Raw genomic sequence first — 17,708 nt, 5'->3', positions numbered from 1 at the left:
AAACTCAGCTCTTCTCGCTTTAAACTGCACTGATTTAACGGATGCTGTTGCTACTAAAGACTGCCCTCCTCTGGTAGAGACTTGCCACAGCCTTGCAGCCGTTCATCACTTGTAAACTATTAAACATGAAAGTATGAAACCATCAGTGACACTCGGGGCATACAGAAAATGAGTTTATTTTTTTAATACAGCAGGAATTAGTTGTCTTACATCACATACAGATGTCTCCTTGCACTCACCGTTTTTTATTTTTTTAAATCTACTTGTGTAACTATAACGGTACAGAATGAATCATCAGAAGTATTTTTCTTTTCTGTTTTTTCTTGTTTTTGTTCGCACGGATTATCATTGTTTCACAGACACAGTCTACATCAAAGTTTCTTTTACACCCCAAAGAAAACCAAAGAAATCTACCACCAAATATGAATCAAGTATATTACTGGCAAAAACAAGAAGAAAAAAAAGGACAAAAATCTTTTTGCCTAATCATCCTGAACTGTGGTGCAAAACCTGCCTTTTGAGGGCATAGAGAAATAAGTCTGTAAATCATTCTTTATAGATAAATATATGCCACTTAAAAATCAGAAACAAAACAAGCTGAGAATTTGAAATCATCACTAAATATAAGGCCACAAAACCTAAATGATTAAACTCATGATTCAACATACGATAGATGCGGAATATGAACAATGCACTCACAATTTGGTGGAGTGGAGTTACAGCTGTCACTGGTAAATATATATATATATATGAGTACCCATGTATGGCACAAAGAAATAGTTTTATTGATTTGATCTGTGTATTCTGCTGGTATCAGTGGCGACGCGGTAACTCGTCTGCTGTTCGGAAGTGAATTAATTGATCTGCTTTATTTTCACATGAATTATAGCCCACACGTCACTGGAATAAAGGAATATGCATGTCAAATAAATATCATTACAGCCATTTATAGATTCATCAACAATATTCACATTCAGTAACACAGACTCCATCCCCATCGATATGCAAGTCTGAAAAACACAAAGCGAGAGCAACCTGATGCAGTCGGAGTACTCATACACATGAAGGCAGACAGGCAGCAGCAGAGCAGCTTATGTGTGTATATATATATATATACATACATACATACTGCTTTCACATCAAAAGACCATAAAGCCGACTAACGCTGCATCTTTAGCGCATTTACATGCAGAAATCTGTGGTTTGGTTTAGTTTTCTGCATCCTACGGGCAAAACGGCACCAGAACACGATGAAAAACAAGCGTCAACAACATCCATGCAGCTCCATGGATTGGAAAATTACAAGATCTACCAGGATGCATGCAGGTCAGGCAGCTGAAGACGCGTCGAGCGTTTGAGAATATTTAAAAAGGGATTGGATTTGATGCCACACGGGGAGTAGAAACAAGCCACAGATATCAAAAGATTTCCAAAGTGAGGCAGTAAAGACGACGAAAGGGGAAAAAGACGAAGCTTCAGTCCTGTTGTCTTATTATTGTTGTTAATACTGTCTCGGCTGCTGGCACATACGCATACATGTATGTGTGCACACTTATCTGAGTATCAAAGTGCCTCAGCATTGCTCACAAATTAAAAAAAAAAAAAAAAGGGGAGAACAAACTACTGAAGTGAATTGTTACGCTGCGATTGTTCTCAAACATGGCTCTGTTACCCCCGCAGGAAAGGAAAGAAAACAAACAAACAAACAAACAAACAAACAAACAGGAAGTGCAACTGACACAGAACAGTTCTTTGCATGGACGACGTACATCAACAAAAAAAGTCATATAAGATTCATTGCCGACTCGGTGGAGTCACACGTGACTTGGTACAGCACCTAGAGACTAACATACAGTACATTGCACCTAAGGACGAGAGGTGGACACGGGAAAAGCGAGTGTCTGCTTGCGATTGCTTAGTTAGTGTGCATTCCTTGTGTATGTGTGTGTGTGTGTGTGTGTGTGTGTGTGAGAGTGGTTAGATACGACGTACATGAGAATCTGTTTTCAATAAGTGCTGAAAAATATAAATGAAAGCTTTAAAATCACCCCAAAACCCAGATTCTTGCTTCTTCGTCTATGAATCAAAAAATCTTTGTTCCTAACTTGTTTTCCCAAAAACAAATAAAAAGTTGGACGGTTGCGGCTGCTGGCTGCTTTTTTTTTTTTCCCAGTTTTCTTCTTATTTTTTGTTCTTGAGTTGATTGGCCAGCCAATCAAGACCCTCATAAAGACCGTCGCCACTGGTGGCGCAGGTAGCCTGGATGTACCAGTTGCGGTGACGCAGGGAGTGTAAGCCCAACTTGTCTGTGATCTCAGCAGCATTCATGGCGTTTGGTAAATCCTGTCAGAGAGAAAAGAGAGAGAGTTTAGTGAGGAGATATTAAGACAAGGATGAGTGATGAGGCCTTATGAAGACATTTTAGTGTTTGGGCTCAAATATGAATGCACATTTACTGTGGCTATGAGTGTGTTTACATGTAAAAATCTTCATTAATTGATTATTCCATTGAACCTCCTGATGTTTTCTATTTTCATCTTTATCAATGCGCATTTTGAATCTGCTTTTCTTTGACATACATGACAGCAAATTCAATAATTTTTATTTCTGATTGTTGGTCCTTGGACCTTGTTTTGTCCAGCTTAGACTCTATGAAGTTGTGGCAGATATCTGTCAGTTACATTTTATAGACGAGCACAAATTAATTGATAATGACTAGATATTTTTTGGCCTTTTCAAGCTTTATAGTATAGAGACAGCTGAAGAGTGACAGGAATGTGTGGAGACAGAGAGATGCAGGAAAGAGCCACAGGTCGGATTCGAACCCTGGCAAGGACTGAGCCTTCGTACATGGGGCGGCTGCTAAACGACACCCCGATGACATAATGAAATTATTTTGAGCTGCAGCCTTAGTAAAAGAAACAGGGGGAAACAGCTAGACAGGCTCTGCCCTAAAATAAAATCGGCCACCTCGAAAGCTCACTGATTAACATGATAGATTTTTTTCAAAATCTTCATGGAGGGTTGTAAGTTGGACTATTTCTTTGCATTTTCAGGCTTTACTAAACCAACCAGCTGCTGACAGTAGCTTCATATTAAAGGGGGAGATATTAGTGTGGTATCAATCTTCTCATCTAACTTCTGATTGAAGGCAAATCAACGTCCACCATGAGCGACAGAAATAACATGTTTGACGAGATGATATGCAAACACAGCGCAGGTATATTTCCCAGTGAAAACGGGTATGAAATGTGTTATAAAAATTAGGATTTATACTGGGGCTCAGATGTTTTAACTCATGTAATGTGTGTTTCCTGTCTTTTGCATGTCTCGTGCACTTCCCTTATTTGGACTGTGTTTTGCTGAGGATGGCAGGGAGAGATATCAGTAGTTCCAAGGTGAGAAACAGGCCTGAGAAGTGTCATTTTAAAACATAATGCTCGTTACTGAGCAGAAAACCAAAAAAGGACGTTATGATATTATCTGTATCAGGTGGGAAGTGTCAGAGACCTCCTCCTCAGGGAGCCTTTTCTCTGTTAACCCCTTCTGTGTGTTGCACTGTTAAACGCTCCTTCTTGTACGAGAATAATAAATTCAACTTAAAACTTTGATACTTTGAATCCAGTCTTCCTTATTCAAGAGTTTTTCCCGTAACAAAATGTATGAAATGAGTTGCCACATTTTGGGGATTTCAGTTTATAGATTTTGGGTCGATATTAAGGTGTCGTTATTTTGTTCATCATCTCAAGACCACGAGGCTGCCAAAGACTCAAGACAAGAATGTGAGAATTTCTCTGTTTTATGTAACTGACTAAAAAAAAAGACACTTTAAGATGTCACCTTGGATACTGGGACATAATTTTAGCAGTGTTCTGTCATTTTAGACAAAATAGTTAAATGATTAATCAAGAAAATAAATAGGCACATTAATTAGGAATGAAATAAAATGCAGCTGTAGACAGAACTACCTTGTCTTTTACGCCTCTACACTAATGTTAGGTAGGTTTAAAGATGTTAATGGAGGTCTGTACTATTTTTGTGTGTTTCAATATGATGAATATGACGTGACTTGATTTGACTCTAGGTTCATTTTTAATCTCTCCTTCTCTTTCTTTCATGATTTCTGAGCTGAGGCGTTGATAAGCTGAGGCTTCAAAATGTAAACGACGTTACACATTCACTTATATGTCCTGTGTATGTGTGTGTGTCCATGTGTGCAGTTTCTTGCCTGTTTATTGGCAAACACAAGCAGGACTGCATCTCTCAGTTCGTCCTCAGCCAGCATCCTCATCAGCTCCTCCCGTGCTTCATTCACACGCTCCCTGTCATTGCTGTCCACCACAAAGATTAGACCTGAAACAGCAAGAGGAACACAATGCATTACTCTCCTGAAGACGAAGAAGAAGAAGAGAAGAGGAAAGTATCAGCGGTGTAACCCTTTGATTAGCTCTGCTCACCCTGTGTGTTTTGAAAGTAGTGTCTCCAGAGAGGGCGGATCTTGTCCTGCCCACCCACGTCCCACACGGTGAAGCTGATGTTCTTGTACTCCACCGTCTCCACATTAAACCCTGGAAACAAGAGCAGGGTGAGACAACACACCAAGCCTGACAGTACTAAGACATTACGTGTGCGCACGTACCAATGGTCGGGATCGTGGTGACGATTTCCCCCAGTTTGAGCTTGTAGAGGATTGTTGTTTTTCCTGCAGCGTCCAGCCCGACCATCAGGATCCTCATCTCCTTCTTCCCTATGAGGCTCTTCAGCAAATTCCCGAAAATGTTCCCCATGATTCAGATGAAGTCGTAAAACTTCAAGCGTGCGGCTACGATCCTGATCCTAGATCTGCTCCAGAAGTTTGTCTCGTCCGGCAGGTGTAGATTATGAAGGAGGGCTGAGAGGAAACAGAACAAATAACAAATTAGTGATATGTGTGTTGCTATAATATCAAATATCTCATCATTTAATTATTAATATGTGTTAGAGGGTTAACTGTCAGTGAGGGATTTGTTAAATACAGCTAAGGGAGCGCTTCAGCTCACCTTTTCTCACCTTTAAAATAAAAAAATTACCCCAGCATGCCAGAAAATCTCACTTCTCCATACACACCCCAAGACAGGTGCAAGCTATGCTAATTGCCCACAGTCATCATCACAGAGCGGGTGAAGGAGATGCATGTCAGTGCCATGACTCCAGGCTGCAGCACAAGCTGTTCAGACACTTCTCGCTGTGTTTTTTTTGGTGGCAATGCCAAACCCCTCGGAGCACATGCAAAATGTCCTATATTACCACGTACAGTTAAACCTCGTCACAGCTAAAGCCAGAGACTGTAGAATACATTTCCACTGACAGAGGATGAGGGGTATCTTAGAAGACTACTGGCCTCGATGATCAGCTTGATTAAAGATGAGCGTGTGGGATTTAGTGGCGTCTAGTTGCGGTATTGTAACCCGCTCTATTTGTCCAAGCATGAAGGAGAAACTATGATGGCTGCGAAATGCGGCAAAGACAACCCTTGTTTGGTTTGTCCGGTACTCGATGGAAGAGGACCTGCAGTGTCTATAGATAAAAACAGCTCATTCTAAGGTAACAAAAATAAATCTATTCTTATTTTCAGCTCAGGAAAACCATTCTGTCGTATTCTGTAAACAGAGCACCGTGAATCTGACACACTGGACCTTTAATCCATCTGTCTAATGTCATAATGTGAAGCACTGAACCATCTTAAAGGTGCAGTGTGTGGCGCGATCTAGTGGTGAAGTTGCAGATTTCAACCGACTGAACACAACCCGCCTCACCCAGCTCGTGAGAAACTCCCTAAACGAAACCTGCTCCCAAAAAAACACAACATTTCTTATTTTCAGGTGATTATACACTCATGAAAACATTGATTATGTATATATTATACTCCATCTCTGTCAGTAGATAAATAATGTCACACACTGGACCTTTAATATTTTCACTGTAACTAACACAAAGGTTTGAAACGGAGATGTTTTGTCATGATGTCTTTTTAAATATATAGCAGATATGTGAAATTTCATGTCCATTGCACATTTATATAATTTAAAAAATTTTTTTTTTGCTATATTTCAATGCGTGAAAGGGAACAAAATGCTTTATTTATGGTATTATGACAGACTTATTTTCAAATAATTATACACTCATAAAAACATGATTATGTATATTATACTCTAGTAGATAAATAATGTCACACACTGGACCTTTAATATTTTCAACATCCTGTAATAACTAACTGTAACTAACACAAAGGGTTGACACTGAGATGTTTTGTCATGATTTTTTAGAAATATATAGCAGCTATGTGAAATTTTGTCATGATTTTTTAGAAATATATAGCAGCTATGTGAAATTTCATGTCTATAATTTAAATATAGTGTGTTTATTAGCAATATTTCAATGTGTAAAAGGGAACAAAATGCTTCAACTTATGGTATTTTGACAGACTTGCATGAGCTCAACCAGCCTAAAAAAAACAAGCACAACATTTCTTATTTTCAAGTGATTATACACTCATGAAAACGTGATTATGTATATTATACTCCATCTCTGTCAGTAGATAAATAATGTCACACACTGGACCTTTAATATTTTCAACATTCTGTAATAACTAGTTGAAAAAAACGTAACAAATTGTTGAAACTGAGACGTTTTGTCATGATGTGTCTTAAATATATAGCAGCTATGTGAGATTTCATGTCCATTGCACATTTATATAATTAAAAAAGTGTCTTTATTAGCTATATTTAATTTAATTTATGGTATTATGACAGACTTACATAAGCTTAACCAGCCTAAAAAAAATTATACACTCATGAAAACATTGATTATGTATATTATACTCCATCTGTGTCAGTAGATAAATAATGTCACACACTGGACCTTTAATATTTTCAACATCCTGTAATAACTAGTTGAAAAAAATGTAACAAATTGTTGAAACTGAGACGTTTTGTCATGATGTATTTTAAAATATATAGCAGATATGTGAGATTTCATGTCCATTGCACATTTATATAATTAAAAAAGTGTCTTTATTAGCTATATTTATTTTAATTCATGGTATTATGACAGATTTGTGACAGTGAGTGAATAAAGTGACAAATAAACGATAGAAAACAATTAAAATACAGTGAAATAAAGCTAATCTGAGGCTTACAGCAGCCCTGTCCATGGTGCTGAAGAGGATCACCTCTGACTGTCTTGACACCACCTCCACCCTCCACCATCCTCCCACTGACGGGGGTGACACCTTTATGTATGAGGCCCAAAACATGGTGATTTATGCGGGAGCATGGCGACGACACGCCGGCCTGACACGGTCCGGCTCCGGCTGACTCAGGTTACGTTAGCCCTCCATCAGTCTTAATTAATTTCAGCCACCATGCTGATAAAATATGAAACATCTGTGAGTGTGGTTTGGATTTTAACAGCGAAAAAAAAGCGACGAGATCCACCCCATTCATCCGCGCACCACAGCGGGCATCCCGCTGCCAGCGAGCCGCACGCCGGCCGCTGCTTCCGGGCCTGGACAAACACCGAACCCCGGCACCACCACCACCAGCACCACCACACCCAACAAACACCGCGTTATTTTTTACAAACAAGCTCGGATTTGTGCGTCTATCCTCGGTATCCTCACTTACCTTAGCTGAGCTGCTCTCTGCTGCTGCTGCTGCTGCTGCTGATGATGATGATGATGATGAACGTCTCACGGGATTTTCCGGAGAGACAACGCAGCAGCAAACCAAATATCGCGAGAACAAGAGGGGATCAAAACCAAAAACCAGAGAGCCATGCAACTAAAACTCCTGCACAGGGTCCATCTATCTCCACTTAACCCTAATTCATCTCCACTGTGCCACAAGTGTAAAGTGGAGATTGGTAGTCCTACACACTGTTTGTGGCACTGTAGTTCTGGTGGGTCACTGGGCAGGAAATTAATTAAGATTTTACTCATTAACAGAAATAACAACAACTTTACATCTACTGCTTGGTATATCTGACCTGTCCATCGCTGACAAATGTAAAAGAAAACCTCACCAGACACTTGCTTTCTGTGCTAGAAAGTGTATTCTTTTAAACTGGATAATGAATAAAGCTCCATCTAAATCAGTGGTTCTTAACCTCGTTGGAGGTACCGAACCCCACCAGTTTCATATGCTCATTCACCGAACCCTTCTTTAGTAAAAAATGAAATGTGATTTTTTTACTGGTGCACAAAATGAACCGTGCATTAACATCACCTTGTTCAAATAACAAAACCAACACAGTGCATGAACTCACAACAACTTACCTCAGTGTGACTTCTGCTGTTGCCTTTGAGAGACCAGTTCAGATATGCATGGCTTCACCTTGGCAAGTGCCAGTCTCATGTCATTTTCACAGCAAAGTCTGTTCCTTTTCCTAGTTTTTATGTCCAGCATCCTCGAAAACGATTGCTCACAAAGATATGTTGTAACAAATGGTATAAAAAATTCCAGGGCAGAGGCTCCACCGAACCCCTGAGACCGACTCACCGAACCCCTAGGGTTCGATCGAACCCAGGTTAAGAACCACTGATCTAAAGGTACAATGGCAAAGGCATTGTCATTTTATCATTCATTGTAATTGTACAATATGTTTGTGTTGATTTGTTCTGTACACGTGACATCTATTGCACGTCTGTCCGTCCTGGGAGAGGGATCCCTCCTCTGTGGCTCTTCCTGAGGTTTCTTCCACCTTTTTTCCCTGTTAAAGGGTTTTTTGTTTTTCCTGACTCGAACCGAGGGTCTAAGGACAGAGGGTGTCACTCCCTGTACAGATTGTAAAGCCCTCCGAGGCAAATGTACTTTGTGACTTTGGGCGATACAAATAAAATCTCATTTGATTTGATTTGATTTGAAAGAGAAAAGCAAGAGTGACACGTTTTAAACTTAAATGTTAAGAGACTTTGCATTACTCATAATAAGTCATGTTTAGAATCAACATGAGGTTCAGATTTGTATCAACTTCATGCAAATTTAACGTGTTCCATACAATTTATTCTTTGTTATCTGGCTCCAGATGTGAAAGAAAAGAAGAACTGGTTTTTAGATTTGTTCACGCCTGATTGGCTTAGATTTGGTTACATTGTCACTTAAAAAAAGATCATTGTGACAATGAAAGCAAAATTGTCACAGAACTTTTAATGTTTTTCATTTTTAAAATGTTAGTATCGCCCCCCTGGCATCTTCACAAAATGTTTGGACACCCCTGCCTTCACACCCACATTTCTTCTGATTAAAACCTCCCCTCCATTTTTTGACATCTTTCTCACTCTATTAAATTGTATTTTTTCTACATCTTGTCATTTCAAAGAGTAAGTAGACATACAGACAGACAAACTTACTGTAATAGCACTCTTTGTATCCTCAATTCTTTCTTCTGCCCTCTAAAAATGAATAGTTAATCAAGGGACAATGTAGGACAAACAAGGAAGCACATGCAATAATGTATACTTATAATAGCATGCAAGTGGTACAAAAAACTTGATCTTGTTCATTCACAAAAAAATAGTGTGTCTCACATAGCACACAACTTAATGAAAGGTTGACGTCTCTTTCCTGTGACCCCTATTCAGGTGGCTCTATTTATGTCAGCATATGGCACAAGTGAAATATAATATTTGCAAATATATCTATACATATAATCATCTGACATGGTCTCAGTCTCTACAGTATATCCCGGAACAGACAAACCAAACAATGGCTCTTGATGGGACCTTTCACACACATGTAGTGACCTAGACTTGATGCCACTAAACCATGCACTCTGGACCTTTAAATAAAACTGGAGGTGTTTTCACTGCAGATGTGGCATGGAACAAAAAAACTGCTGATGGGGCCGATGGTGCTGCACCACATTTAGCTTTGCTGGTTTCAGTTCCTTTGTATGGTGCATCGTGGTTTACTAAGATGACTCACTGTGACACTATATACACATTATATTACCTCTGTTTTTCATGATATGACTGATCAACTTGTCTACTGTGAAAGGAGTCATACATATGCCAAACGGATCTGATGACTGTCTGTCTGTATCAGTAACCTCTTTTACTTAAAGCACTGCAAATCAGCTCAGGATGTTTGCAGTCACTTCACTGCATTTTTAATTAGTCGTGTGCTAATTAGCACCGAGTACAGAAATGATGTGTTAACTGGGAATTACAAAACAGAGAATTTTGAATAAATCTAAATCGCTGCTGAGTCTGACATCCTGTTAGACAAAAGTTCCCGTTGTATCTGTGAAGTTGAGTTTTCAGGAAATGGTGATTTTCACTTGTGCAATGTCGCTTCCACAGATGGGGAACAAAGTAAAGTTCCTGAATTCAAGTGCTTGAAATGACTGCATAAACGGTGTGATAGTCCTGATTCATGATGTTGTATGACTCATAATGACCGATCAGATCATAATGATATGTTTTTAACAGCTACTACCACAGAAAATCCACTTACTGACTAGAAGCTATCATTAATCTTCAAATCTAAAAGCATTTTGACGCAGCAGCCGAATGTGTTGATGAGGCCAAAACATATATTTAAAAACAAAACACTTTTTTTTTTTTTACCACAATATACTCCTCTATCTACTTCTGTGATCTGAGGGAGGAAGCAGGTTTTTATCTTTAGTTTGCACAGAAAGATGAGTCACTCATTTCTATTTCAGGGCTGCACTGTGACAGCGTTTAAAATGTTCTTGATCATGTATGAGAATGTATTTCCTCTTATTTCAACTGTTTAGACTCATATTGACCCCACCCTCACAACAACAGCTGAAGAGTCCAACCACAGATTTGATTACCAGGCACATCGGTTTGGCATACGTGACATTTAGTTTGAGAGTTCAGAGGGCAGAATGACTGAATTATATATATATTAACTCACATTTTAAGTTTCATAACTTGTAAGTAATATAACAAGTCGATGAGAAATGTACATGCATGGTGCGTTAGCTGAACAGCCCATGTTTTAGTTAAGCTGCAGATCTTTTTGTGGTCACAGAACAGTGTCAGACTTAAGCTGTCTAAAGGGCACCAGCAAAACAGAAACTCATGATGCATTTATGGTGAAACATTTTCAAACCCTGTTAAGATTTTATTTATGTGACTCAGATTTACATTTAGTAATTTAGCTGAAAAGTGAATCTATGAGATAAATCTGCATTCAAATTAAAAACATGTGCAAAGAAATTAAACCTGTGCTACGAAGTTAAATATGTGCATAGAAATTAAACCTGTGCTATGAAGTTAAATATGTGCATAGAAATTAAACCTGTGCTATGAGTTACACATGTGCATAGAAATTAAACATGTGCTATGAAGTTAAATATGTGCAAAGAAATAAACCTGTGCTACTAAGTTAAATATGTGCCTAGAAATTAAACCTGTGCTATGAAGTTAAAACATGTACATAGGAAATTAAACCTGTGCTATGAAGTTAAACATGTGCAAAGAAACTAAACCTGTGCTATGAAGTTAAACATGTGCAAAGAAATTAAACATGTGCTATGAAGTTAAATATGTGCATAGAAATTAAACCTGTGCTATGAAGTTAAACATGTGCAAAGAAATTAAACCTGTGCTATGAAGTTAAATATGTGCAGAGAAATTAAACATGTGCTAAGATCTTTACAAATGGAAAACTATATAAAAGTAAAAACAGAAACAAAATGTTTATATAAATAAGAAATAGAAAAAAAACCCATGCAAGATTAAATGAGGCTGCGGGAAGTGAATGAAAGTTATTTATGTTATTGTGTTTTATTGTTTATGTTATTGTGTTTTATTGTTTATGTTATATATGTTTATGTCTTATTGTTATTATTATGTTAAATTATTGACAATAACATAATGACCACTAATCAGTGCAACAATCAGGGTACTAAAGGACACTTCCTACACAGTCATTACATTATGGGCTTGGTTAGACACTAAGAGCGACGTGGCGTCCCTGCAGCAGCAGCATGCTCGGTGTGTGGAGCAGCAGCAGCAGCAGCAGCAGCAGCAGCAGATCATACCCGGGCATAGGCGCAGGCTGTGTGGGCAGAGGCTGCACAGCACCGCCCCCCAGCGCCTCTGCAGAGCGCCGCTTCCGCCTCCCAGCCCCGGCCCGGCAGCCTGATGGGATGCTGGGGGAATGTTTGAGGCGGGCTCTTCAGGGAGACCCAGGTGCTGGGACAACGTCCACGGACCGCTAGTCCTTATCGCTACAGTATTATAACACATCAGCATTACTGTGTGCTGAGCCATTTTGGACACACACACACACACACACTGGTCGACGGGGCAGACTGTGCAAGCTCGTTTCTCTCTCTCTCTTTATCTGTGTGCTGTAGAGAAACAAGGAGCAGACACGGAAGTTGCTGGATGGCAGCTCTTTTCCAGAAGTTCAACATGAAGACCGGGATTGTTCTGATCCTGCTCGCGGCTCTCACATGTGGACTCGTGCAGGGGGAAGACAATGCACCCGAGGAGGTGCAGGTGGAAACCGTGGTGAGACACACACACACACACACACACACCATGTCTGATACTGCAGCAATAACACAGCAGCACCGAAACACATTCATGCAACAGTGTTAACTCTGCTGATCTGACCCAAAGGTGAAACCAGAAACTTGTTCTGTACTTTCCACAATGGGAGACACGCTGCGGATCCACTACACGGTAAGAAAAGCATGCATTACAACTCAATTCACTCCGATCTGTGTGTAAGTGTGTTTCATTTATACAGAAACCAGTCCAGCTGATGACGAATGCAGTTGTTGTCTATGTGGCACCGTCTGCAGGAGCCATGTGGACCCCGCCGCGCGTTCACACACTGGGCTTTAATTTGAAAAACGAAACCGGTTTCTGGTTGAACACAGGGCGGATTGTGGTTTGGTTTAATGTTTTTTTAATTTTATTAATTTATTTAATCTCGTGTGTGTGTGTTTGTTTGTGTGTGTGAATATCGCCTCTGCTTGTAAGTATGGACTGATGGGGCGGTGCAACACGTCAGCAATAACAGCTCTGTATTTCAGTGGAGGATCACCCCAACAGACCTCATCCAGCCACACACTGTGTGGAGGAGTACTACTACTACAGTACTACACCAGTCCTCACACTTGTTGATCATTTTTTTCTGTTTTCAGTCATGTACTTTACATTAATTTTAAACACCTTTAAAAACAACAACAACAACAACACAATCACCAAAGTTCAAAGGGCGAGTTGGGAGCAAAGAGTAGATGCAAATCATTCTTAGTGTGTGAGACAGTTACCACAAAGCTTCAATTAAGTATTTTGGGTTTCTGCAGAAGCAGCAGTAAAATATATATATAAGATTGTATAAAAATCAGATTGTGGCAAACAACAAAATAAAAAAAAGACACTTTCGTTTATTTCTTCCCCCTCTTGTTTCTTTTACAGACATTTAAACAACTTCTTAAAAAAATATATATACAAAAGATTGTCAGCAACCTTGACATATGCAAAAAAAAAAAATAAAAACTAACTAAACTATTATTACAACTGTTATAGGAATCATTAGACAATATTTGAATTCTTGCAAGAGAGTGACGAGAAGAAAGACCCGACTATCTTTCACATACATGTTTGTTAAATATTAAGCCAGCAGGCAGTTGGCTTGGCTTTGTAAAGACTTGAAACAGGATAAAAACACAGAGCTTGATTTTGAATCTGGATCTGGATCTGAGTGCTGGCGGGCAATTTGCTTGTTTGAGTTAGACAGAACCAGACTAGCTGTTTCTTCCGGTCTTTGTGCTAAACTAAGATAACCGGCTGCAGATGGTTAGCTGTGAAACTCTCTCAGAATTTTCCTTTCATGTCACCGTCTCATGCCGCACACTTTATGTTTCACTCTCCAGGGTAAACTGCAGGATGGAAAGGTGATCGACTCGTCACTGTCTCTGGACCCTCTTGTTGTCGAGCTGGGGAAGAGGACAGTCATTGCTGGTAAATTGACAGTAAATCCTTTTGTGTCGCTCATTCACTTTGATTTACTCACATTTTGTGAGATGCGCCTGTGCTTGCTTTGCTGATTGACTTTCTCTGTGTGATTTTCTTATCAGGTGGAGCAAGCCTTGGTTGGTGTATGTGAAGGGTAAGTGAAGAGTGAAGGTCCACAAGGCTTAACAATACATTTATTCTTCAACAGCCCAGCATGCTGAAATTATAAAATGAATACAACATTTAATGAACAAATCTGAGACTTGCCTCCCTCAGTAAATGTATTTGTGTTTCTCTGTCTTTTTCAGGCGAAAATCAAAGCCACTATTCCATCTCACCTGCTTACGGAAAAAAAGGTTACCCTCCTACGATTCCAGGTACTGAACAGTGTTTGCACTCAACTCACAATTTCACAACTGCGATCATGTAGATTAGCACGATTAAACTGGTTGTCATGCCAACAAATCCCAGAAAAAGACCAAAACCAACAAGGTGTTTCTCAGTATGTATGTGTATGTATGTATGTATTAGGTATGTAGTTGTATTTATGTATGTATGTATGTATGTTATGTATGTATGTATTTTGGCTTATCTGGTCACAACCAGCCCTGAACCCGCTGTGTGAGGACGAACTCTCTTAGGACTGGTCATAAAATATGCTCATTCAAAAAAAAGAAAAGAAAAGCAATGCACCTTAAATTTCTGGGACTATTTTCAGCTGCTGATTAATACACATTAGTGTATGTTGGAAAAACTACAGTGCCCACGCTTATCGTAAGAAAGGATGTGTCACCCACATCAATGTTGTGGCTCACTGATGTGTATCTTAATTCAGTTTTTTTGGTTGTTGGCAACAAACGAACAATCACAGCCTTTTTCTTTAAATATGTTTAGATGTAATAATCCTTTGCGCCTTCACTATAATAACACTGTTGCCCATGAAGTTGGAAAGATTTTACCTCTTCTCAAGACTTATATAACATATCACAGTGGAAAATAAATCCACAATTCACCTGATGTGGATGAATAGGAATAAAAAGAGGAATGTGTCTGAAAACAAAATTATTCCAACTTTACGGGCAACAGTGTATACAGTCACTCTTGGTTTTCAATTCTCAATATAAATATAACTGGGTGAAATCTTAAAAAAAACACTGAAGTGACAAAACATTGAATTTGAACTCGATGTGCCGTAGGTGGATGCTACTCTTGAGTTCGAGTTGGAGGTGGTTTCCCTGATGCACAGACGCAGTGGCAGAAAATGGTCAACGACGTGTTCCCCCTCGTGTGTTTGGCCCTGGTGCCCACCTGCTCGGATGGTGGGACTTTACCTCACAAAAAGGCCAACGCCGAGAAGCCAAGACAAAAGAAGCAAAGGATAAGAAGAGCAAGAAGAAATAAGAACAAAAGCACAGAACATTTAAATAAATTTTTTTAATTCTATTTGGCTTTTTTCATGTTTATTTAGATAAGTCATGCTATTAATTAATTCGGCCTTTTGAGTTTAGTGTTTATAATGTGCTTTATTCTAGTAACTGCTGAGTCAGAGATGGGTTGGCTGAGACATCATGAGTGCGTGTTGGTCAGAGAAGTTTACCATGAAGTCTTCAGTCTGATATCCAGAAACAACAGCATTGGCAGAACATTGTGATAGTTCATTATAAATGGCTGCGTTTATATTTGCCTCTCACTCACATGCACACAACTCTATCTCTGAATTTGTTGTACATCCAGCAGTAAACTACACAAACATAAGACATAAGACAACAATAGACAATAAATGCAATATAAAGATCACATGAAGTTATTTAAAAGGTCAGTGGTAGAAGGACCAAACTTCAAATCTATCGGTACTGCACTGTATATGCGGCCAACTTGATCTGAAAGAAGACGGCTAGGATCAGCCAGGATAGTCCACATCTTCATCAAAGACCTCACCATGTACATGCATGGAAAGTCACTGGCAGCGAGTTATTGTGCAAGGTGCTCGTCTAAACCAGTAGGAGTAAGTTGGGCTTCGGTATCTTGCCCAAGAACACTTCAACATGCAGACAGGAGGAGCTGGAGCTTACATTGCCACAACCACATACATAACTGCAACAAATAAAACTCATCCATAAAAGCAGAGATTAGACTGTAGGTGGTGGCTCTGTTAGAAAGCATCCTTCTTAACAGAACATATGAAAGAGGAAGCACAACAGAAGTATAAAAACAAAAAATAGTCCAAGGACATTTTATGTAAGAGGCAGGACACTTCACTGACATTTTCTTTGGGTGTATTTATTATATAAATAACTGCAGTGTGCTTTAGACCTGCTTCTTTATAACTTGTAAAGGGTAGACCATTTACAAAGCACTTTTAACTGAGAGCGGATGTAGAAACATCAACACAATTAATGTGGCATGTTGCTAAGAGACAGTCTTTGGATAGGAGCATCATGGTGGTGGTTTAACAAGATACATTTTGCCTAATTTTAAGGAAGATCAACAGAATATTGAATAAATACGCCGCCCCCATTTATAAATTAGTTGTAGATTTAATAAAATGAAACCTATCATCCTTACTTGATGTCATCGTGAGCACTGCTGTAGACTAGATGGTATTGGTATGCACAGGAAACTTATCGTACGATCAAAATTAATTAAGACATGAGAGTCCATAAAAATCTTGAAATCCTTTTATTATTTTATAAGTTTTCATTATTCATGTGTGAAAAACCACACTTCTGTGATCAGGTCATATTTAGAACTTAACATTACTACAAAGTTAATTCACTTTCAAATCTGACTCAAGTCAGACAGTTAAATAAATAAATAATAAATAAAGATTTCAATTAAAAGTGTCCCCACAGACTGGTCTTGACTGGTCTTGAACAAATCCAACCCTCTTTGTCTGAGACTGAGGCCTTTAAAAAGTGGTCTTGAGACTTGAGTAGTAAAACGCTGTAAAAACTAAACATTACAGCAACATTTAAAAATCAAAGTACAGTACATCAAACCATGAATGAAAAAAGAAATCATCTCTCTTTCATCACTCACGGTAAATCATTCCAGTCAGAAATCTTTTTTTTAGATTTCTTGAACATTTGTGTTTAACAACTAGTCCATAACATGTGTCACATGAATTGACTTGAATAACTATAAATAATAATCTGTAAATAATATAAAGAGTACCGTCTATACCTGCTTTTATAAAGTGTGTTAGCTATGTAACTAAACTTAAACTTTTTTGTTGTTGTTTTTTTGCAAAACAACTGAACCCACATATTTTAATTCCATTTTTACTCTATCGCTTCTTCTCTTTCCACCCCTCTCTTTATTCTCTTTCCACACCTCCTATGTCGGTCTCTTGTACACCCCTATCCCTCTCTCCCCCCCCCCACCGGAGGAGGAGGCAAGAGAGCGATGCTCTGTGTTCCCCTTCTCCTCATCTATGTGTTGCCCTCCCTCCTCTCGGGGTTTGCCCTCTCCTCACTAGCCTCTCTTCCCACTGGCCTCCCTTGTGGGTTCGTAATCCCTTCTTACGTTTCGGATCCCTCGCTCCCCCCCTTTTATCTCCCCACGGTACTCGCGGTCCTCGTTTACTCCTTCTTATCCCGCTTCTTCTTCTCGTTCCGGCTCCCGGCCCTTCCTGTGCCCCATGTTCTGGGACAATAGTCCGGTTCCACAATAATGTTCAAGAAATCTTAAAAAACAAAGATTTCTTCTGACTGGAATGAGT

General features: G+C 39.2%; 2 protein-coding genes across 2 annotated transcripts in view; one reads left to right on the top strand and one right to left on the bottom strand.

The window, feature by feature from the left end:
* Positions 1 to 157: 157 nt before the first annotated feature.
* On the bottom strand, positions 158 to 7,785 carry arf3b (ADP-ribosylation factor 3b). The gene is made up of 5 exons (XM_010754788.3): positions 7,665 to 7,785; positions 4,640 to 4,891; positions 4,458 to 4,568; positions 4,229 to 4,353; positions 158 to 2,343 (listed from the first exon to the last, which is right to left on the bottom strand). Exons 2-5 carry the CDS (start codon positions 4,785 to 4,787, stop codon positions 2,182 to 2,184), a joined length of 546 nt encoding a protein of 181 aa, XP_010753090.1. The 5' UTR covers positions 4,788 to 4,891; positions 7,665 to 7,785; the 3' UTR covers positions 158 to 2,181.
* A 4,255-nt stretch (positions 7,786 to 12,040) lies between these two features.
* The window catches only part of fkbp11 (FKBP prolyl isomerase 11), an 8,131-nt gene continuing 2,463 nt past the window's right edge, over positions 12,041 to 17,708 (top strand). The window contains exons 1-3 of the mRNA XM_027279396.1: positions 12,041 to 12,529; positions 12,641 to 12,703; positions 13,906 to 13,993. Coding sequence (XP_027135197.1) covers positions 12,404 to 12,529; positions 12,641 to 12,703; positions 13,906 to 13,993 — 277 coding nt within the window. The 5' untranslated portion in view covers positions 12,041 to 12,403. The remainder of the gene's footprint in view (positions 12,530 to 12,640; positions 12,704 to 13,905; positions 13,994 to 17,708) is intronic.

The sequence above is a fragment of the Larimichthys crocea genome, chromosome VI, assembly GCF_000972845.2.
Source record: "Larimichthys crocea isolate SSNF chromosome VI, L_crocea_2.0, whole genome shotgun sequence".
NCBI lineage: Eukaryota > Metazoa > Chordata > Actinopteri > Sciaenidae > Larimichthys > Larimichthys crocea.
Note: the sequence above shows the minus strand (reverse complement) of the source record. Positions and strands in the feature narration are given on the sequence as shown.